We start from the raw sequence: 24,162 nt of genomic DNA, 5'->3' as shown, positions 1-24,162 counted from the left end.
TTGATTTCATTATGTCGCTACATGAGAGGGCACGAATATTAGAAACACCTTAAATCATACTTTGTTGCTTGTAACATTTTTAACATAGTACAGTTAGACACCAATGGAAACTACAACAGCAATAATAAAACATACCGTTACATGAATACAGTTATCCTAATCCCTAACAATACTGTATTGAAACAGCTGGATCAAATATTGATATTTCAACTGTCTGATAGCTCACGTCTGGTTGATATTTGTCATATTCTCTAAATATTTGTTTGTTCATTTGAAAACAAAAGCATTTCACTTCAATAAGTTCCCTACGTGGATCACATGACGTATCGCACGTGCTGTTCTCCCACGAGACGGACCGTCGCGCAATTGCCGCATCGTGACGCGATCAGAATTGTATCCAAACTATCACAATAATATCCGATCACAGGTTACTCAGCGATTCCCAGGCCTGGCACAACGATGTGTAGAAATGTCTGCCGTGCATATTGGCGTGTCGTTCACGACGGTTGTGCGTGTGACACGCTTATTTGGGTCAGTCGATAACCACGCTGGCCCGTGGCCTCACGCTTGATTAGGCAGGTTGGTCAGCGGCGTTGCGCGAGTGGAAGTCGCCTCGCGGGGACGGGGGATGGAGTTTACTGTCGGCCACCCCACCCCACGCGTGCCGCCCTGCCCCCCCGACACACACGCACACACAGAATGACCCCGCCCCCCTACTATCCATCCTCCTCCTTGTTCCTTGTAGCGGTGATGCAGCCTTTAAGCTGGAACTGGGCAGCGCTGAAAAAGCTCCATTATGCCCGCAGAAAGTGACTGCGGAGGTCAAAGTGCGTCTCGCCTCCGCTGGAGCGCGTAAAAGGTGGCGAGAGGGGGTCGATTTTGAAGGGAAGCCCAGTGATTGGTCATGACGGCACTGGACTGCTGGTAGATGTGAAGACGGCGCTACTTTCGGACTTCTTCTCTTTTGACAATATGGACACAAAACCGATTTCTTTTTCCACCCATAAAAATCTTATTTCTCATTTGAATAAATTTTTGGGTTTCCTTCGGTTAGATAAAAAGCAGATGACGAACAATTTAAAAAAAAAAAAAAAAAAAAAAAAAAGAGGATGTTCATTGCCTCTCCCAGCTGAGGTCAAACTAAACATCAAACTAAGAGAATTGCATGTTGCGTATTTAAAATAATCAAACAACTTTGCCTTAAGAATGCCACTGCTACCTTAATGCTAACACATAATGGAAAACATCATTGACCGGCTCGCGCATGGGTGTCCAAACTACAGCCCGAGGGCCATTTGTGTGTTTTATTGCACCCTGTGGCATATACTGTGAGGGTTTCGAAAAAGTGTGTGTGTGTTGGGTGGTGGGGGGGTAATTGCGATGCTTCTGATCATTTTTACCGCAACGACTAACAAAATGATTTCATATGGAGTTTTTCTAGATATGCGAAGATGCAAACAAACTATATTTACAACTAAGTAGTGACAACATTTTCATAATTCAGTTTTAGAAGCTAAAATGGTTTGCTCCACTTTCCGCTCCTTGCCAAGGCCCGACCATCAATTAACTGCTTTAAAAATGATCAGCCTTCTACGGATTGCCTTTGCTTTGGTTCTGAATGTCGAGAGCTGCTCAATATAGAATACAGTGTACATTGTTCCCTCGCCACTTCGCGCTTCAAGTTTTCTGGCTTCAGTGCTTCGCGGGTTTTTCCAAAATATCAAAAAAATAATAAAGTATAAATACTGTTTACATATTTTAAACATTCTGGTACCCAGATACACATACACGAAAATTCCTAGGGGGCGGTAAATCCTACTTCGTGGTTTTTCACCTTTCGCGGGGGGATTCTGGTCCCCATTAACCGCGAAAAACGAGGGATCACTGTTGTGTATGAATTCTGGTGGGATTTATGGATCCTGGAATCCTGGAAAATCCTAAACTCTTTGCTTTATCACATTTAATCAAAAGCTTTGACATAGTTTCTTAAAAACTAAACTTGATAAAGTGGGTTTCGTGTGTTTAATCAATTAAAGGAGAGCAATGTGGCCGTCACGTCCTCTGATTTTTCTGTATACGGCCCTCGCAGGAAAAAGTTTGGACGACCCTGGGCTAACGGATCGCATCAATAGTCGCAGTGTTATAACCCTTTAAGCAACGGATATTTGAACACAAACGGTGTTCCAATGTAGACAGACAACAACACGAGACTCATCCTCTGTGAAGAACGGCAAATATTACAGCAGCGTACTGAGTCACAGCAGTTGTGAAACTATTCTTTATTTGTGTCTGCACGACTGTATCATACTGCCCCTGGTGGCCAAGGCGGGCACACCCGAAGGAGCAGCACAATGAATTGACTTGAAGCATTAAATCATGATGCACAAAGCTATTATTACTTTATGAAGAAATTTCCCTTATTAAAATACTGATTGTACATCACAAGGACAATATTTCACCTTTTATAGTGTAGATTCGTGAATAGATTCTGTAGTTAGTATGGAACAAATGAAAACTATTGTAATGTGATCGCATCATTATCTTTCGACTTCTGTTGTAACTGTGAATTCGGAAAGGTTCGGGTCACGTTTACCCTTTTTCAAACTGAGCTGGTGCCAGCCCGCGCTGGTTTGGAGCGAGAGCCAAATCTCTGTTTTCTTGTTTTGTTTTGTTTTAAAACCACAGAAGCAGACACTTGGAAGTGACAAAACTGGTGCCAAACCAGCAGCAACCCTTTGCTGGTCCAGAGGGACGGCGCCCATCATCACAAGTCCCCGCTGCCAACACGCAACCGCCATTTTGCGGCAAGTGAACAGAGACGTGTGGATGTTATATTGGTGAGGCGCTGTTGCTCCGGGTTGACTCGCTGCCACTGTGAAGCCAAGCGGAACCCAACTGAGCACTGGCGCCGTCATCCGGCTTTCTTGGAAGTGCCCAGCGGCAAAAGTTGGGCGTGGTGGCTTCACAGCGAGGTTACACATTAAACCAAATTTCACAAAATCACTCCAATTAAAAAGTCATTTTCGTTAACAAAATAAAATGAAGGAATGAGTCTTTGGGAAAAAAATAAAACCGCTAACAAACTGAAACAACATTTTATGTTAACAAAAGTCATTCAAACGAACTGTAATTACAGCGAAAATTTCCTTTGTTTTCGTCTTGTCAATTAATTTCATCCATGAGCTTTTCGGATTCTTTTGTATTTATTGCGGCTCGGCCAGTTTTACGACATCTGTACGGCTCACTAATACTAAAACTCATAAACTCTGAACTAAAACTAAGCATTAAAAAAAAATGAAAACAAATAAAAACTCAAACTTGCTCTCGAAACTAATTCAATCAAACTGAATTTGAAAAACAAAGGTCAAAATGAAAAATGAAGGTTGATTGCGAAAATCCGCGAATAATTGACGAACATTATAATTGCCTTGAAAAAAAATATATGCAAAAAGCGGGTTATCGGAACCAAAAAACACAAATAAACGGGAGATTGGTAAAAAAACAACACCGCGAATAACATGTTAGGTTCGCCCAAAAAAATCTGCAAATATGTGAATACACAAATTGTCGAACCGCTGTAGAGTAAAAAATCTAAAACTATTACAGCCCTGGTTCAAAGAGAGGAAACATTTCAAAAAAGTAAAAAAAAAAAAATTTATAGTAGTAGCAGTAGTTCTAGTAGTCATTAAGGCTGCGCCAATAAACAGCTTTGTCAGGACAATTTTTTTTTTTACACTGTTCTTTTTTTTTTTTTGCAACCTCCATACCTAAAAGCACTTCAACGCCAACATGTGCTGCTTACACTAACAACATGACTGCAAAGTGAAGCTAGTTTACCAAAGCACAGTCAGCGTGGATTGACGACTTTGGCCTGCCGCACACCGAGCGACGCGGCCAAAAGCGACAGAAATGGACAAATGCGATAAATATACAGTCGAAGATTCTTCCCCGCCTACCGAGCCATATCGGGTTTTGAAGCGCCACGTACAATATACTCTCCTGTTTTAACGCTGCTATTCATGCCGTTTGACGGCTCGTTTTATGATGACAAATTGTTGAACATTTAAAATGTTATTAAACCAAGAATCATGTTTGCATACATGTTTTGACATTCACTTTTTTTTTTTTAAACCAAGAGTACAAACTTATTTTACCATTATCTGTAAACATAAACCGCTTATCTTATCTTATTTCTGTGCAAGATGAAGTAAGATAATGGTTGGGAAAAAAATGCTGGGAAAAAAAAAATCTAAAGTATCAGGAAAAACAAAGCAAATCCCAGAAGAGGAAAAAAAATATATTATGTCACCCAGCTCTATGATGTGTCTGATATATTACGCGTACATTCTGACATTCTGTCCCTTTTTGCCAGACACAAGGGAGGGTACAGTGGGCCAAAGGGACAAAAGAGGTGGTGTTTTTGTTCTAAAAAGCTGCGATGAGTCAGTAAGATGAGTAAGATGTGTCATATTGACACAGTCAGCAGAGTTGAGTGCGTAACAATGTGTCATGTTGACTTGCGGATGCAGACGCCAGCTCACATTTGAATTTTAAAAAGGACAGATGGACCAGGTCATTCATTGATGAGGTATTTTTTTGTATTTGTATGTATATAGGAATTAATTTAATTAGAACTACGACAAATATTTAATAATGAATAAATACGTGTTAACTCATTCACTGCCGTGGACGTTTATATTCGTCAAGTGGAATTCAACCATTTCATAAATTCGTCAAGTACGTTTTTCAACAGGTAGACTGAAATTCAAGTTTGTGAACCACTGTAATAATGCGGTGACGCCATTGGATCACTTTGGAGTTTAGATCGACACAGCTTTTGAGTTGAAGATAAAGATTAGGTGGTAAATCTGGGCTTCTCGCGGCGATTGTGAGGGAGAGAAATGCCGACACGTTGGAAATTGGACATGTTTAGTTTAGGCACATCTCAATTGAACAAAGTATATTTAGGGTAGTGTAGAGTATGTGTTGCAGCAGGTCATAGAAAGTGTGTGTCGCAATGGCGAGAAAGGATGACACAGGTCATGGAGTCAACGGAGAACGCCATGTAAAAAAGCCACAGACATTCAACTCGAACCATACACTGAGTCAGCTTTGCTCATGGTGCGTTTTATTTCGTCAAATATTTGTAAATAAAAATTTTTTTGCCAACAAAATAGCAACGTGACTAGTGGCCACCATCTTTGTAGAATTTTCTACAAACACATGGCATGAGCATTTCAAATGGCGCTAGAATCAAATAGTCAACTGATACTGTTCGACTCCAACTTGAACCCGTTTTTTGACCAGGCGATATCACACAAAAAGCCTTTGTTTTTTCAGACACACACACAAAAACACATTTCTCCCCAACCCTTTATCCGATTTTCAAAATTCGTGGTGCATTGCGCTCAGGTTGAAGTGGAAATGCCAACCAGACTCAGCATTTTGACATTTCTGGTCAATCTTGTCACGTTGCTAATCAAAAGCTCTTTCTCACTCTTGTTTTTGTTGTTTTACAGTTTGAGGTGTCCATCAAATACTAGCATGAAAGTTACTGTTGTGCTTGACGTTTATTTTCACAGAAAGCTCATTTGTGACACTTTTTGGTCAGAAATCTGTGTTTTTGGTGAAACGAACGGAAAAAGCTAGCAACTAATAATGACGAGTCAGTAAGATGTGTGACATCGGCCTGGACGGCAGAGTTGAGCGAGTGAGTGACCACTCGTCGATGTCAACCCAAAACTCCAGACTGACAGACAGACAGACAGACAGACTGCCGAACACACCTTGTAAGGTCTGGTAGATGCCCCAGTAGATGCGCAGGCAATTCTTTTCCTTCTTCATGCCCCTCTTGCAGCGGCAGTTGTACAGCGGGCTCTGCTTGAGCGCGTCCACGGCGTTGCGGCACTCGTCCTGAGCCTCGAGCCGCGCCACGGCGCTGAAGTTGCCCTGCTTGCCCGCGCCGCACTGTCGCATGGTGCGGTACTTGCTGCTGCACGCCGCCTCCTTCAGGCACTGCTCGCTGGCCCGCACGCAGTCCATGCGCGACGCCCGTCCACCCTCCTCGGCCCCGTGCAACACATCTGGAAAAGGCAAAGGGGGAAATGATTAGGTACACCTGGAAAAGTTCGGAGTTTTTTTTTGTTGTTGTGCTACGCCATATTGACAGATGATATTTGGTTAGCTACTAATAAAAAAAACAATGGAATTGACACCTGCACAGGAAGGTTTGTAATTGCTTATCGATGCCAGAAGATGGCGGAGAGGCTTTTTTCAGTTAGACAACGCAATGGCCTGACAAAAAGAAGCGCCGCCCTTTTGTCGGCAACAAAGGTGCTCGACGCCAAGTTGCCACCAGATGGCGTCAGAGCAATATTTTTATCTGAGGCATGGCTTTGGCCTAAACACAGAACAGCAAATAGGTGAGTTTTTGTCAGCAAAACACGGAGGATATGTTCCAACAAAGAAATCAGCAAATCGGTAAATTTGCGAATGGTTTCACTGTACCTCTTTTTTGTTATGTTGCCTCTTTTATTTACATGAAAGGCTCAACATATTAGAAAAACTACAAACAAATTATATATTCCACAGTATTGATATTTGTTCTTGTTTCTTTGGGACAAAATATCAAATAAAGTATCATTAATGATACAAGTGGATCAAATAACAATGCACCTACAACACATATCGATATTATCATTGTCCAATATCATACTTATAACTTATTCAAAATAAAACTGTTGGGACAACATATCGATATTAATATCGCTATCGTATCCTTGTCTTGGATTTGGTTACCTTAATAGGCTGTATGAAAGGGTCAAAATATTAGAAACACTTCACAGTATGCTACAAAAAGATATTGCTGCTGCACGTTATTTTTTTTGACTGGGACAAAATATCAAAGTGTCATTATCACTTATGATACACTATTGATACAGCAGGAAAAAATATCAATGTTTAGTCTACCTTATATCACACTTGATATCAAACGTACCACAATTTTAAAAATCTTTGGGACAAAATGTCGATATCGTGATATAGCATATTGAAGTGTTATCTCTGACAAAACATTACTGATCCGTGTTTTTTGATTACCCTATTTCTCTAAAATACTAGAAATACAAAACAATATATCACGGTGGCGATGTTTTGCCATCTTTGGGACAGCATATCGATTTCGTCACATATCATTCATTTGAACAATATATTTTTTTTTTGCGTTTCTTGGTGACCTTATTCGGATATGTGAAGGGTTCAAAATATTAGAAACACCATGACAGTTAAGATTAAAAAAATGAGCTATCAAAGTATGGCCATTTTTATTTGGGCCAAAATATAGAAATCGTTATGTATCATTATCGCTGATGATACATTTTTGGATAAAGTATCTTCTAAGCGTTTCTGATATTTTCGTGATGATATTCAGCTACATGAAAGGGTCAAAACATTGGAAACACTTTTCAACGCTATATCACAATACTTTTTTTAAATGTTTCAGATATTTTGATTGCATTATTTAGCTAAAGGCAATGCTCAGAATGTTAGAAACACTTTCTTCATATTGGTATCATTTCCCATCACATTTTGTTCGGGACCAAATATCGATATCGTCATGTATCGTTATCGTCGACGATACGTTTTTGCATCAAGTCTTATACAAGTGTTTCGGCTATGTCGGTTATCTTCTTTAGCTCGATGAAAAGGTCAAAAGATTAGAAACACTTCTGAGTCCGATCGTAGCGGCATCACGATACAGTTATGGGTGGGGGGGAATCAATCCATCACTAAAATTGCAGTCAAAATCCTTCAACCCTCAGTGTAAATTAAATACATTTTCAAAATGTACAACCTTTACTATCCAGTACAAGTGAATTTTGCACTATTATAAGTATGAATTCCAAGTTCTATGGAGAAAAGTTGATGATCCTGACAAAGCGAACAAGCTCCTGCGTGGCTGACTTTCGAATGGACCCTGAAGCAGGCAGGCTTGGCCCTCAGAGAAATGCCAAAACAAAAACAAAACAAACCAAAAGGCGAGCATTATACCTAAAAGAGGCAGAAGAAGATAGAGTCCAGCGAGCATCATCCTCTCCTGACGTGCGACGAACAGCCTCGCTGGGTGAAAATACGCAAAGTTGGGCTCACTTTAAATCCACGGGAAGCAATTCCATCGCCGCGCATTCAAAAACCCCCCCAAATGTTGCAAACAAGCCGTGAGAGTCCTTGCGCTCGTCCGGCGGGATGCTCGCGTGTGTGCGAGCGGCGCGTGAGCGAGCAGCAAGAAGAAGCGCGCGCCAGCTTCCCCCTCCGGTGCGCCACCAACAATGCTCAGTGCGCGCAATCGAGACCGACAACAGCCGCAAATGCAGAGTCGTCTTTCAGGAGCACCGCGATCCCAGCACGCGCCGCGCCTCATCCAAATCAGATTCTTTCTTTTCTTTTCTCCCCCCCTCTCAAACTATCATTGCTGCTCTCTAAAGGACAATTCGGCGCGTTTTCGAAGTGCTTCATTAAGTTCTCTCGCATCCGCCAACCTCATTTGCACGCCTATTAAAATAAAACACGCACCAGAGTTGCATTTATAGCAAGCATTTTAAGTGTGGAGTGTTATTTTGGGTTGTAATTGGACATAATTGGACAGTCGCATGTTTATCACATGGCAAATCATACAGAAATGCATCCCCTGTTAGCGTCACATCGTTCACATGTTCATAACATGTGTTCATAACGAGGTCAATATGTGTGTGTGTGTGTATATATATATATATATATATATATATATATATACATATACATATACATATAGAATATAAGGGAGTGTAATAAACTCGCGTCCAGATCAGAGCGACACACAGCGGACACTGGTGCCACCTGGCGATGATTTGAAGTAAAGCACCACGATGCAGGTCATTCAAAACAACAACAATACAGTAAAAGTAAAATAAAAACCCATCTCATTTGAATTTGTCATTAAAATACTCATTTCCATACGTCTCATTTGAAGGAGAGCTGGAGTCGAACCCAGCGGACTTTGGGCGGGAGAATTATAATTAATTAACCAATGATTACATTTTAAAAAAAACACACAAAAGAAACATGCTGACTATATGTAAAATGTGTACCAATAATTGTATTTCATTATTCATAATAAATGAATCTGCCACTTATTTAATTACAAATTAATAATAATAAAACAAAATAAAGAAAACTGCTAAATTAGTCCAACCAATATGGACTTTTGAATGTAAATTGTTTTCGGGCCATACATTGCCGATTCCACTCCATTTTTCAATCCAATGGAAGCAAATCCAAGAAATGCATTTAAAAATCAGAAGAAATGCAAAAATATATATCGTATAACTAACTTAGAAATACCGATAAACGAATGATTATCTTTGTAAAGGCACAATGTGTTGTGCAGCTCATGTATTTGGCTCCGACCGGTGTACCTAATTAAGGTGTCCCGTGTGACGGACGGGAGCATTATTTGAAAAACAAAACAAACCCCTGTAACGTTGTTAACTTCAAAATGGATTTTTTTTTTAAAAAAAGAGACTTAACAAGTCAATGACTGTGAGAAATGAGACATAAAAATCACCTACCTTGCGTTTTGGAGACGTTTTAGCAATGACTGGAGGCACTTGGAAAGCTTGAAGCTTCTTTCACAAGACACATTCCATGCGTTGTGAGTCTCAAACAACAAGGTTCACCGGGCAATCAATGGGACATTTTGGCTGAACTTGCCTCACCGTCACAGCCATTAAATGACTCGTGTTGACTCGCTGACACTTCACCGACTAAGTACGCGACGTTTTGGATACAGTTTGTTCGTCTTTTTCTTTACTTTATTGTGAATGCATAATTGCCTACTTGTGCTCCGCCTGCTAGCAATTAGCCAACTACAGCTAGCTAACGCATTTCGGTGAAACGTAGCTTCGCTCTGTGATTAAATTGACACAAAGGTACAAACGTTAGGTAACATACGCTGGTAATAAATGTTCGATATGAAACACCGAAGGTTCACATTTGAGCTACAAGGCAAGTTGGTGTGAGGCTGTCCAGCTTGTGACGAAAGAACAGGTGCGTCACGGCTCGCTGTGCAAACAGGAACGTTTCAAAGATTCATTGATGGCCATGAGACCAGCATTAGCTTTTAAAGTCAACTCCCTTATTTTGGGACAAATATTGAGACACTTATGAATTTTAAAACCGGTGAAAATGCAATTTTTGCCCAATTTGTTTTTAAATCCCAGGATGAAACTTTCATAAACTCCTTCATCGTGATCCTATTTTCAAAAGGTTGGTATCACGGGAAAGCTTTAAAACAGAAGAATACAACATGATAAAGATGTTAATTATTTTTCATTAGTTCTAAAGTTAAATAATGAAAAACAACTCATTCACTGCCTTTGATGGCTGCTGAATTCAAATATCAATGTTAACATGGAGGACTGGCAGTGAATGAGTTTTAAGAGTCAAGAAAGGACAACAACTCCATATGTAGTTAAACATACATCGTAACGAATAAATATAGCACAGTAAAGAGGAATTTGTCTTCATAAAACATTGCAAGTGACAGAAAATTTGACACGTATCACCGGTCGAAGTAACATCACAAGTTGCGGGTTCGAAAAAACTATGAATTGATCAATTTTTATCATATTTGGCAGAATTACAGAAAACTATATAATTCATATTAAAATGGGGATTTGAAAGAATGTTTTCCATGCCTTTGATGGTTTTGAGGGTCGGTTGTCAGCGATTCATTTCAGGAAATGTTATCTGAGATTTGTGCGTGTAGGGGCTAATTGGTGGATACAAAAATGTCGAAATTGTGGCTAAACTAGCAATTGTGTTCTATGTCGTCATTAGTGATGTGGAGTGGTAAGGAAAATAACGTGAACGCATTGAAATACAGCGGTCCGATGACTGTTCACTGTGGCGGCATCGAGCGTGTAGCTTGTTGTGAGACCTACAGTTAGCTACAATCGTTCGTTAAAACTGCTTTTTTTTTTCTCGTTTGTTCAGCTCTCCTCACATCCACGATGAGTTTGGACAAACTCTTTCACCAAATCCTCCGGGCAGAACAACACTTCAGTGAGCAGACTCAGAAGTTGAAAGAAGGTCAGTCATGTACTTTGCTAGTTTGGGGCTAAATTATTTCAAATTAAATCTCTCAGACGCTGAGTGCTAGCCTGGTTTGCATAGCGGGGTTACAGTCTGATGGTCAGAAGTCTTTTTTTTTTAAATTGTGTTTTAAAATCTCTGAAGTTACGCGTAGGCTTCAACTGTGTGGTGTATCATGACATTTTTAATGCCTTTTAATATTGTATAGTTTTCATGTCTGTCGCAGTGAAAGCAGCCATCATCAGAAGCAACTCTCAGTTGAAAGCTACCACAGAAACGTACCAGAAGACCACTGAAGAACTTGAAGTGAAGGTAAGCAACACATAATAAAAGAAATGTATTGAACTCTAATTTAAAAAGGTGGACTTTTTATCTTCAATTTGCTTGCTGAATTCCCACCTAGCTCCTGTAACTAAAGGCCAATTGTTTCCAAGTCCTTTCAAATTTGCACGCAACTCAAGACCCGCTGCAAAATGCAACAATTAGCGAATAGTAGATGCCCCCTCATGTTTTTCATAATTGCCCATGGTAACGGTTGAAATCCTAAATATATATCCCGAACTTGAATCCCACCTTATGATCACTTTAATATAATTTCAAAATCATTACTGAGCGTTGGCCCCCAAAAATAAATGGCTTACAGATGATGTGATTTTAAAAACAAAACATGTCAAAGTCACAAAAACTACTTTCCTATTAGCCTTTTATTACACATTTGACTCAGTCAGTGAATAGTTGTTAGGTAGGTGCATAAAAAAAAAAAAAAAAAAACACACACACAAAGAGTTCATTGTACTTTATATACCAAACTGGTATATGTTTGTTCGGTTTGATAATGTTGCATTTTAGGAAACATGATAAGGAGTGTAACATAAAACAGTAATATGTGTTTCTCCTTTGAAGAGGCATTGAGGACGGGTGGCAAGTGACGCATCAGCAGAAGTCGGGCGTATTGGCACATTGAAGATCTGATCCACTTTATGATTTAAAACGCTCTCCCATTTGTTAGATGAGCGTAGCGGTAGATCGATGGCGAGTGCCAGCGTCAGATCGGTGCCAAATTTCCACCGGATAACATTACCCAACGCTGGTACCGCGCGCATGAGATGCCGTGTCCGAGACAAGCTCGCTTGAGCAACTGATCCTGTGCTGTAGCGTCAGATCAGCAAATCTTCCAGTGAAATGCGTGTGAGCTTCATCTGTATTGTGTGTCTGTGTGTGCGTGCGTGGGAGCCATCGCCGTAACCTCTTCTGACCCGTCCCGAATGAAAACAGAAATGTTTACATGCCGCTGCTGTGTTTACATCCCGCTTAGTGTATGGCAGCGGCGTGTAAATGAGGTGTGTTGCTGCAATGACGCTGCTTAGCTTAGGGCTTCTCAAAGTGTTTGGGTCCAGGGATACATTTTTACAGTCACCTGCTTACAATTCTAATTAAGCCTATTAAATGTAACCACCACTTGTGCCCCTCAATGTCATTAGATATATATAAAAAAAAAGAATTTCTGGATAAAGTCATAATCTTATTAAATGTATGTAATGTCACATTGAAGTCATATTTTGATTTCAAATATATGACTATATTTGTAAAATGCCTTTTTTTGTGGAAAAGATGCTCTTATTCTCTAAAAATTGGAACTACATACTTGAAAGATATGCCCCTTGTTCTTGAAAAAAACAGGACAATATTCTAAAAAAAAAAAAGGACATTATTCCTGTAACAATATACCTATGGATTGAAAAAATTACTATTCATGGAGGGATGTCAGATTCATGATGATATTTCACAATCATATCAGAGCTTTTACTAAGCCCAAAGCTAAGGAAGGGAGGAGTCAATGACTTATATTTGTTTTATTGGCACGGCCATCCCGACATTTTTAGCCTAATATGATGATTGCCCGAGTCATTTTTTTATGTACTGTCACAGTGTCAATACAAAATGTAAATACCAATGTGCTCGAAAAAGTCTTTTTTTTCCCCTTAATATCTGTAGATCGTCAGTCATCCCAAAGGTTGAATCGAGTCAACTGGACTCTTCTTGTTTGTTCAATTTGTTGAGTTTTGTCTTGTTTTGCGAAAACATTAAAAAATCACTCTGGAAGTTACGCTTATAGGTTAACAATATGTAGGTATGATATATATTTTTTGCAGACCCCCAGGGTTCCGGAAAGCCAAGTTTGAGAACCACTGTGGCGCCCTCCTGCATGACCATATAAGCAGCGATAAACTTGCTCCCTCCTCACAGAGGCGGACAGTTGACCTGCGAAAAGTTTGAAGAACCTCTTAAAGAAAACAACACTTGTACTATTGGATTGCTTTTGTGGAAGGCAGCGTAATCACACAGTGTGAGGGGATAAACACCATCACGTTGAGTTACGATCGTACCGATACATTGGCAGCTAGTTGTTTTCACAGCGACGGGATGCAATGCATTTGAACCTGCGTGCCCTGTAAAAGTTACGGGTCATCACTTTGGTAGTCTTTCTCAACTGTTCTGCACATTTGTAGTGATGATTTCATCAAAGAGATATCTTTATTGATTTGGATTTCAATGGCTAATGTCAATAATGAATTGCATGGTCTGTTAGCAGGCCGTGAGACAGTTCTCTTATTGAAAAATGATGAGATGTGAAATTAACTTTCATTTATTGTACACAAATAGTAATTTGGAGTGCCTGCCCACCCATCAAGTGTGAAATTAAACAACCAAGTAAATCTTTTATGACCTTTTTCTGAAAATGTGTCTGTAAGCAAGCACTTCTCAAGAACAGAGAACTTCACAACAGGTTTTTGTTCCATCAAGTGATCAATACATTTCCTTGTTCAATTCGAATTAGTATTCAAACATTCCTCCTTGCAGAGATGCCAAGTGTTCTGATTTCAGCGTATTCTCTTTCAGTTGACATATGTACCAATTTTATGGATAAGTTGAAAATGTTCCAGATAAAGGCGGCACGGTGGGCGACTGGTTAGAGCGTCAGCCTCGCAGTTCTGAGGACCCGGGTTCAATCCCCGGCCCCGCCTGTGTGGAGTTTGCATGTTCTCCCCGTGCCTGCGTGGGTTTTCTCCGGGCACTCCCCAAAACATGCATTAATTGGAGACTCTAAATTGCCCGTAGGCATGACTGTGAGTGCGAATGGTTGTTTGTTTCTATGTGCCCTGCGATTGGCTGGCAACCAGTTCAGGGTGTACCCCGCCTCCTGCCCGATGACATCTGGGATAGGCTCCAGCACGCCCTCGAGCCTAGTGAAGAGAAGCGGCTCAGAAAATGGATGGATGGACGGATGTTCCAGATAGGAAATTTTGCGGGCTACGTCCTCTCGAGCCGAGAGCTGTACAATATGAGGCGATATACAGTATATAATATGGTGCGATATAAAAAAAATGTCTGCAGTTGGATATAACCCTCTGTTGTTTATAGCGTTATTTTGATGTGTGGGGTATTGTGTCATCACTAATGTAGCGTCTGAGACGGTAACACAACAACTATTGCCTTTCTATTACGTCATCATTGTGCCTCGCGCTCCAGGCGTGATCAATCAACCCGCGCTCATTCCAAGAGTTACAGTTGCGCAACCGTTGGCTTGAGCGTAAATCGATTAGTCATGCCTCAAGACTGGGCGCAGGGGTGACGCGCTAAAGAAGCACGACTGTTGTAGTTCGGAGTACCGAGTCATCAAGCAGGAATAGAGTGTCACTGGCTGTCATCAGCGAGTTGCTACAGAAACACTGGAAGAGTCACAGAAAGGTATAAGTCCTTGGAAATTTTCATGAATCAAACATCTCTTGTGTGTTTCGCTGTTCAGTTCCTTGTTAGGGAAAAGCAAAATGTGCAAAGAAATACTGAAACTTTAAACAGTTGAACAATTAAGTTCAGCTGTTGAGGTTATGGTGCATTTTACGTATGTTAATCCCTAAAATTTCACCCGAAAGCCCCAACTTTTTTGTGAGGAGTGTACCTTACTCTTTGTGCATCTGCCTTGGATTTTACCTTCTCACGTTTTTTGCACTTCAGGACCTGCAGTTGTCTGCGATGAGGGTGCAGTGGGACTTGATGAAGAAATGTAATGAGCAGATATCCCAGAAAAGCGAGGAGCTCCTCGGCGACAAAGCTCACCTCCAAGAACGTCTGGTACGTTCGTGTCGTCTGATCAAGTGCGAGGAGTTCAAACCGTCAGTAGCACTCGCAGCAGCAGTAATGAGACTATTGAGAGAGTTTCTCATGGTCTGACCTTGCACACCAGGCAAGGATGAAGACGACGTTGAAGGACAAGGAGCGAGAATTCCTGCAGGAGATATCCAGCTTCAACTGTGATTTCAGTCTCTGCGGGAGCACAGAGATGAGCGGCCATACGCTCGCGGACATCCTCAACCTGGACATGGAGGTGGACTCTTTGTACAAAGGTCATTAGGCACACTTTTAAATGATTAATCTATTTAATCAATTATTTGTGTTTATTGCTCAGAAAAATGACTTTTTATATAAGTACAGTGGTACCTTGACTAATGAGTGTAATTTGTTCTTTGACCAAGATTGTAACTCAATTTACTTGTCTAGCAAATCAATTTCCCGGATTGAAATCTTAACTTAAACTTAAGTAAAGGTAGCACTCTATTTCAAGGCATGTCCGCGCTGATGTGCACTGCTGCATGTTCAGAGAAGATCCCGCTAAGGACTATTATATAAAAAAATTTGACTAGTGACTTTAATTCCTGCTAAGAAACAGACAGCATTAGCGGAATCATCTTTATATTGTTTTGCGCGTGACAAGAAAGGAGCCCGGTGGAAGTCAGACAATGAACATTGCCAAAGACATGTTGTCCGTTTATGTTAAGCGAGAGCAGTCGTTTATACACGTTGAAAGCCTTTGAGCCGAGGTATGTGCTTCCGAGCAGAAAATATCTCCATAGTTTTCTTGCCTCACCTGTGCAATGAAAAGGGCAGACGAGAACTCGAGATGGTGCGGTGTTACATGTGCGACTCATTTCTCTCTCATTCACACACAGTAAATGTGTTTCACACTTCTGAACAATGTTTCCTTTCGCTGACAACTATCCAAAAGGTTCCTGTGTGCTTTGATGACTCGGTTCTTCTCGCGGTCTCGTTTTTTTGTCCCGACAAACTCAGTCATGGAGGAGATGATCCAGAGTAACTGTCAAGTTAGCGACTTACTGAAACGGAAAAGGAGTCTCCAGCTTGAACTGCAGGCCCTCAAAAGCGTACACGCAGGTGAACTACCGTGGCGTCTGCCGTAGCATCCAAATTGAATCCGATCAATAATCCCGAATCTCCGTTCAGACTTGGAGCGGGAGCTGAGCGAGGCCAAAGAAATGACAGCAGTTCTGCGGGCCGAAAGCCACGCTGCCGGTCAGAAGGCTTTCACGGACAGCGCCGTAGTCACGTGAGTGTTCAAATAGCGGTCGTCACATTAACATACAAGCAAATACGGTAGAACAAATGTCAAACTTCAAAAATACTTATTTAATAAGCCCCTGGAACTTTTTTTTTTTATTTTTTTTTTTTATTTTTTTTTTAATAATCGGTAGTAAATTATCCTTAGCGGGGTCGGGTGGCCGATGGACGAGCGGCGCCGGAGCGGGGACGGGCCGGAGCGGGGACGGGTGGCGGCCGCCGCCGGAGCGGGGACGGGTGGCGGCCGCAGCTGCCGCCGGAGCGGGGACGGGTGGCGGCCGCAGCTGCCGCCGGAGCGGGGACGGGTGGCGGCCGCAGCTGCCGCCGGAGCGGGGACGGGTGGCGGCCGCAGCTGCCGCCGGAGCGGGGACGGGTGGCGGCCGCAGCTGCCGAGGAGCGGGAACGGGAGCCTGCCGCAGCTGCCGAGGAGCAGGAACGGGAGCCTGCCGCAGCTGCCGAGGAGCAGGAACGGGGCCTGCAGTCGCTTCGTCAGCCTGCCGCCATTGAGGTTTGGGAGTAGAGAGTACCGGAGTGGAAGAGTGCACAAGGTCTCGGGAAGGTGAACTAGGAAAAATGGCTGGTACTGAACATGGTGGCAGGTTTGACTAGACGAGACTTAATTGGAGCCGTGGAACAACGTGTGGGAACAGGTGAAAAATTAAGGGACTTGTGAACAGGGGAAAAACAACGAGGGGGGAAAATTTGACCTTTACTTGGGCGCCTCCGTTGGCCACCAAGCGGCGGTCCCGGGTAGATGGCCAAACCGGTGCCCAAGAAAAGGTCAGAGGGAAAGGTTTTGGACTCACTGGGGTTGGAAACGGGGAGACGTGGCAAAAACTGACGAGAACGGGATAAACTAGGGAAGGAACCAGAAAAATCTAAGTCTGTGTCAGGATCAGACAGGAGGTTAACTAAATTGGGGCCATCTTCACAATCAGAAAAATCTGAATCTAAAGAAACACGTGGATGTAAAATAGTAGGGCATGGTGAATAATTAGGACAAGTGGGGGGACCCGATGAAAAGGACAGAAAAGACTGAATGATAGGGCTTACTGGAGGAGGGTAGGTATGGATGGCAGGCTGAGGACGGTGGGAGGCAGTTTGGTGGTGTCCCGGGTGACGCCATGTTCTTCCCGCTGGGTCCTGTTCTGGTCGGTTCATTCTGTCACGTATGTGGTTAGGGCGAGGGCGAGTAACGCAAGGCAAGAACATGGTGGACCCAATTGCAGGGAAGCAGGGAGGCAAGGCAGGAGTGCGGGAGCCTCAAAATAATAATATTTAATCTTCAAAAAGGGAAAACTGAACAAAGTCCCACAACAGATACCAATCAAATCAAAGTAACAAAGAAACACTCGAATATCTAAAACTGGAAACAAACTATGACCTGTGAGTAAGACGTGGAATAGAAAGGGAAAAGGACACCTGACAATGACATACCGCAATGATAAAGACAACTGGCGACTATGACATGGCAAAGACATGTGACAACGACAATGAACCGACAAGACCTGAAAGAAACCAGGGAACTAAATACAAACAAATTGACGAGACAACGAGGAACACCTGGACGAGACACGAGTGGCTGGAGAGAGCTGATTGGTCGACACAAAGTAGACGAGAACAGGTGGACACAACAACCTAATGAGCACACGACAAACATGGAACACAGGAAAACATGGAACAAAACTAAACAACCCAAACCAAAACACAGACCATGACAAAAAAATCTAATTTGTGAGGCAGAGGGATGCAACGATGCCACTTTTTTCAGAATGTACAAGTACTTACTTCTGAGTACTCGCCGAGTACAGATACTTGAATATGCCATGACGTCTTGCAATATTGAGGAATACTTTTTATTTGAATCATATTTTGTTCGAAAAATACAAACCTTTACTGAACATGGAAAAGGTTTCACTCAAATCAAAATTTTATCCACAATGAAATATCGTTCAAAACAAAAACTTGAGTATCGTACTGTATATGAGAGACTGGTATCAGTATTGGAGCGGCTTACGAGTATAGACGTACAGTATCGGTAATCGGTAGTAAATTATCCTTATTGAAACGTATCTAATGCGACTCACCATCACATTACGTCCTTTCTGTAAACGGTAAAACTGAGTTTTATTTGTATTTCTTGACAGCTTAATTGAAGTGGTGTTTAACATCTTTTTATACTTTCATGACAATTAAGAATGTAAAAATAAAAGATGTGTAAGGCAATGCTGTGACATGAATCAACCTCACATTACGCCTTTGTGTTTAAAGTGAACCTAGTGTTTTTTAAAAATGTTTTTTATATGTTCATATATTTTGACACTTTGTAAGACAGCTAAGAATGTTAAAAAGTGAGCCGTTTGAGGTTCATCTGTGACGCAAACCACGTTCACATTATACTGCGTAAAAATCATCAAATACATTCAAATTACAACCGAGGGTTTTTCATGTTCATAAAACCTAAATGGTTAATTTCAGATTCGTTACTAAAATTTAAACAAAGCGTTTTTCATTATAATATAAGCACTGGTTGACTTTTTTTTTTTTTTTTTTTTTTTTTTACGTGTGTGACAGTAAGAATCCATCTTATAAGCATGTGGCACACACAAAGCATCAGACCAAGCAAGAGGTCCTTGGCAGAAATAACAAAAAGTAATAAACTGCAGCTTTGTGTCAGAGGCTGTTTGGAGGCGTCCTGCTGTTGAAATATTCCAGGCCGAGTGTGCTGTGATGTTTAATTGGTTGTGAAAGCGAGTCCTCTCTTCCATCTCGGGGTGTTTGCTTCCTAATAATCGTTGGACATCTCGCCAGCAGCCTCCATCGCTCCTCTAACGTTAAATACGCTTAAAAGCTGCAGCTGCAAATCGATCTTTTAAAGACAAGGGCAAGTAAGCTGTGTTGCTTGCTGCTGGCATCCTGCTGGCCCCAGTTTTTTTCTACCAATGTTAAAAAAACCATTTTGGCATAATTAACCTGTCATTTGTTCTTTAAACACGTGGAGAAATGAGGCCATTCCATTGAGGCCGTCAGCTTTTTGACGCAGTCTGGATGAGGGGGCAGGCAGGTTGGAGCTTTTAGCGAAGATGCTTAGCAGCAGGCGTCCATTACGGACGTCCCAACTTCATTGGAATTGTAATATAATGTAACGTATAGCGTTAGACCCCCTCTATATCGTGGATTTTTAAGATACCATTTTTGATGCATTTTTACAGTGTACAGGCAAGTCTGTGTTTAGCGTTGCATGCCTTAAGTGTAGTACCACATTGTACCACATCATGCCGGGCAGCACTGAGCTCTACTACCAGAGATAAAGCTTAAGAGTAAGAAGAAAAGCCAAAGAATTTCCCCGTTCTCACAGCACATGGAGAATATATGCCTGCGAATATTGCTGTATGCCTTGTTTGTATGTGTTGCTGCTCCATTTGCGTTAAAATTGCAGTTGTTACCGCAACACCAATATTAATATAATATTGGTGTTGCGGTAACAAATATATTATTAATATATATTTGTTATTTGTTAATATTAATACCTGCAACACCAATATTAAGTACTGTTAGCCCATCTACTGCATTTGTGATTGTATTTTAGTTTTAAGCTAGTGGATGTTATACAAACTTGTATGGTTTGGTTAAACATTTTGGTGTCTAACTCATCTATATAATGTTTAATTCTGTTTTGTTTTACTGTATTCTCTATTTGTATGTGTTGATGGTCCAGGGTTAAAGTAGCAGTTTTTGAAGGTTGATGATTGTGTAACATCTGTGCTAATTTTAGTGTTTAAGTATACAATGTATACAAGTATATTAATGTCTTTTATCTAGTTTAACAAAATCTAAAAAAATAATAATAATTTGAGTTACAAAATGTGTATCAAAACCAGAAACAACAACACAATGCAAACAAAAAAGGTCATCTGGACGTAAAAAGAAAAACCTTCGCCTCACTGGCATTAAGCAAGCACAGAGACCAGGATGGAGGTTTACGCTGGAGTTTTATTCAAAGGTTTAGCGTTCAATAAGAGTCAGACGCAACATTGCGATGTTAGTTTTGTCCTAAACGGAGAACAACTTCTATGACATGACGTGACTTGTCATGCCGGCTTAGCCGGGCGCTAAATGAACGTGACTGCCGCTGCCTGTCGATGCTCCGCGAGGTTGATGCGCCTTTATTTCATTGTGGACGGAAAATCAGTAGACTTCCAGGAAGCAAGGAAGAGTCATTGTTATTGCTAATGCCGCTACTTTTGATGATGTTTCGCCATTTATTCATTGATATACAACCCTCCACTGTGTGTGGGATGAATACTGCTTGGACACTTGGACACACAATATTCATATTAACATGCAATATAATGTTATACATTGATTCATATTTATGCCTCTTTGCATTCATTGTTTAAATGTGACTTTAGATAATGTGACTACATCATTAGCACATTGTCTCCAATACCTAATTAAGTATCACTGCCAAAGTGCCAAGATTACACTTCCCACTTTGGAATGAATGTAAAAACATGACAGGCATATTTAAGATTAAATTGAATATACAAACATACCAACCTGCAACGTCTTAATCTTTTTTTGTTTTTTTTGTTTTTTTAATTCAAATTTCTTTTAATCCCTCTCTCAGTGCTAATTTTTGTTTTTGTTTGTACGTTGTTGGTTGTACTATATTATTAATACGACAATATACAATGTATACAACACAATGTATCCGTAGTACCTACTGTATCATATCGACTGCAACGTATCTATCGTACTACTGTATTGTACTGACTGTATCCTATCGTATCGACTGAATGTAATCCATATACTCCTGCTACTGTATCTTCAGTAATCTATATAAAAATCCACTTTTGGTGAATCAAAGTGACCCTGTTGACATTCTGAGGAACAATCTAGGTTGTTTGTATTGTGTCTTTGTCACGCTATTGGCTTTTGCCAAACCCCCACCCACCCACGAGCTGACCCTAAATCATGCATGTACATAGCGTGTCCTCTTCATCCATCAGCCTCATTAAAAGCCGCCCTTCATTAGCCCCTCAGTCTTATTGCCCCCCAGGAAGTGCTGAGGATGTGCCTCGGCTCATTCTTATGATGACTAGCCATCAATCCCGCCCCGGGCCCGGCCACGCTGTCTCTTTAAGTGTCATATTTAACTCTCTGCGTATCGACTGGTGGAAATTGAATGTGTGTCAATTTGAATGAGTGCTGGAGTCGTTTAAAAAGTGGTCAGTGTGCACATTGTTTCCCTCTCACAAAAGGCACAGGCGGAGGATTTAGAGCCATGCGTGTGGGGGATTTTCTTCCCACTGTACAAGACAGTGCTGATGTACAGAAATGTTATATAAACAATCGAAAATGGCAATCTTGAGAATGTGGGGGTTATTCAGCAGAAAATCAGAAACACCCCTGTAAAGAAATTTACTTTATAGCCTATCAAAAAAACACAAGCGCTGCCCTTTGCAAAAATGTAATTTTGCCTTAGTTGTCCAACTGTTTGATTACTTTCCAATTGAAAAGATGGAGGCGTTCGAAGTGCAACTGAACCTTCAAGCAGTGAAATTATACCACCCAAAAAAGAAGACACATTTTTTTTTTTTTTACTTTTACAAATGGGCCACATACACTTTTTTCATTTTTACCATTTCATTAGGTATCAAATGAGATCCAATAAAAAAAAAAAATAAGCTGAGGATAGTGCTCACTTTTGATTGACACTCTCATAGAGGTATTCTTTTAACTTTATCTTTCTTGTGCTTGAAGTCTCATGTCGCTAAAGTAAGACAACAAAAATGCTGCATTTCCTCTCATGTGATGCGCCCTCGAATAGACGCCTGCTTTTCTCTGTCCGAAAAAAACGAGTATCGACTGTAATTATTTCAGTTCATAGTCATTGGACATGCATTACACAATGAATCGCCAGGCCCAGTTGAACTTTGTTGCTAACCAAAACAGCAGCATGCAAGCAGTCTCTCAGTGTCTAACTTTAGAAGCAATTAGTCATCAAGACTTTGTGTGGTGGCTCCACAATACGCTTAAAACTTAATAGCTTACGGATGATTTGAGTTCAAAAAAATTGTACAGGAATTGCGAAGACAGTGGCTTGTTTGTCACCGCTTCCCAACCTGTAAAAACATCAATTACTACTCAGAAACTGCTACTCTTGGAGTGAACCAACAGGCTCCTTTTGTTTTCTCTGGTCATATGTTCAATGTAACAACACCATCCCCAGGCATGGATGTCCAACTCTGACACTATCAGCCGGCATTTTATGGCATCTTAGAGCGTTTCAGATAGAAAGAAATAGAAATAGCAATCTTGCCACAAACACAGTGGTGCCTCAGTTTTTGTGATTAACCCATTCCAGAAGGTCTGACTAAAACCAAATCATACAAAATCATACGCAATATTTCCCATACGAGATAACTCAAATGCAATTAATCTGTTCCAGGAAAAAATATTAACAATTACATTTTATGGAGAATAATTGTAGCTTCGGAAACTGTGAAATAAATGTAATGTAATGATTCATGAAGTGGATAAATGAACATTTAACATCACTTTTACCTGTATTGAAGGCTTAATGGCATATACAGCGAGGATGGGAGAAAGGGAGCCATTTTCCGAGTTCTTCCATGAATTCTATCATGTCTCTCACCTTCTTTATTAAATGACTGGCACTGGAGCTTTCTGTTTGTCGTATTGTGTGTGTGAAAACAAAAAAAAAAAAAAAAAAAAAAAAGATTCAACCGAGACCGCAAGGCGTATTCCACACTATTAACAACTCAAGGTAAAAACAAGCCTCCCGGTCTGCTCAAGAACACTCTGGCCGACTCATGCGGGATTTTTGTCTCTCTCTCTCTCTCTCTCTCTCTCTCTCTCTCTCTCTCTCTCTATATATATATATATATATATATATATATATATATATATATACACACACACACACACAAACTTTAGCCCAAATTCTGATGGAAAAAAATTGGCGAATACTGAATTATAAGAAAACAGTAGCATACAAAAAAGGTGGTTCCACTGAGGTGACTTCTGTTAGTGGATAGCTGAGAGTAGACTCCACAGAAAAAAAGGCACAAATCTGAATTTAGGAATGGTGAACCCGAAGTAACCTTAAATGTGTCATTTATTGGGTAACACAATCTCATGATGATATGCTGTCTGTAAATTCTTTTCATTTTGCATTAAACTCGCCTTTTTGTTTGCCCAGGCTGAGGAAGGAGCTGGAGATGCACCAAGAGGGGGACATGGAACTCCTGCTGGAGACCCTCAAGATGGAAGTACAACACCTCCAGAGCGTACGTACTCCGTGATGTCATCATTGTTAGTTAAGCCAAGATCGAGGTAGCACAGAGAGTCTCCATTCTGACGCAGCGAGTGTGTAGTCCTTGTAACACATGTCACGGTACACCACACCAGTGGTTATTTTTAGACTTTTAGTCATGTTGTCTTTTGAATGTTTTTCCTTCTAGAAGGTGGACAGCCGGAAGGGCGGCGAGAAGACTTAGAAGCTGCACATTGTTGTTCTTGTTTGTGGAAAGAAGGTTAACAGACAGGTTGACATTGTTACCATGGTGCGATGAAATAAGTTGGGAAATA

At 41.0% G+C, this 24,162-nt stretch overlaps 2 protein-coding genes across 4 annotated transcripts in view; one reads left to right on the top strand and one right to left on the bottom strand.

The window, feature by feature from the left end:
* gfra1a (gdnf family receptor alpha 1a) overlaps window positions 1-8,310 on the bottom strand; it is a 70,891-nt gene extending 62,581 nt beyond the window's left edge. For all 3 annotated transcript variants that reach the window (XM_061690627.1, XM_061690629.1, XM_061690630.1), the window contains exons 1-2: window positions 8,050-8,310; window positions 5,787-6,083 (exon numbers count right to left, since the gene is read on the bottom strand). In XM_061690627.1, the coding sequence (XP_061546611.1) occupies window positions 5,787-6,083; window positions 8,050-8,089 (337 nt within the window). In that variant the 5' untranslated portion in view covers window positions 8,090-8,310. The remainder of the gene's footprint in view (window positions 1-5,786; window positions 6,084-8,049) is intronic.
* Window positions 8,311-10,142: 1,832 nt separating this feature from the next.
* Window positions 10,143-24,071, top strand: ccdc172 (coiled-coil domain containing 172). Its single transcript, XM_061690805.1, has 9 exons — window positions 10,143-10,302; window positions 11,032-11,127; window positions 11,357-11,442; window positions 15,148-15,264; window positions 15,377-15,536; window positions 16,255-16,362; window positions 16,432-16,534; window positions 23,774-23,861; window positions 24,036-24,071. The coding sequence occupies exons 1-9, from the start codon at window positions 10,200-10,202 to the stop codon at window positions 24,069-24,071; spliced, it is 897 nt and encodes a 298-aa protein (XP_061546789.1). The 5' UTR covers window positions 10,143-10,199.
* Window positions 24,072-24,162: the final 91 nt, after the last annotated feature.

Source organism: Phycodurus eques, chromosome 11 (genome assembly GCF_024500275.1).
Source record: "Phycodurus eques isolate BA_2022a chromosome 11, UOR_Pequ_1.1, whole genome shotgun sequence".
Taxonomy (NCBI): domain Eukaryota; kingdom Metazoa; phylum Chordata; class Actinopteri; order Syngnathiformes; family Syngnathidae; genus Phycodurus; species Phycodurus eques.
Note: the sequence above shows the minus strand (reverse complement) of the source record. Positions and strands in the feature narration are given on the sequence as shown.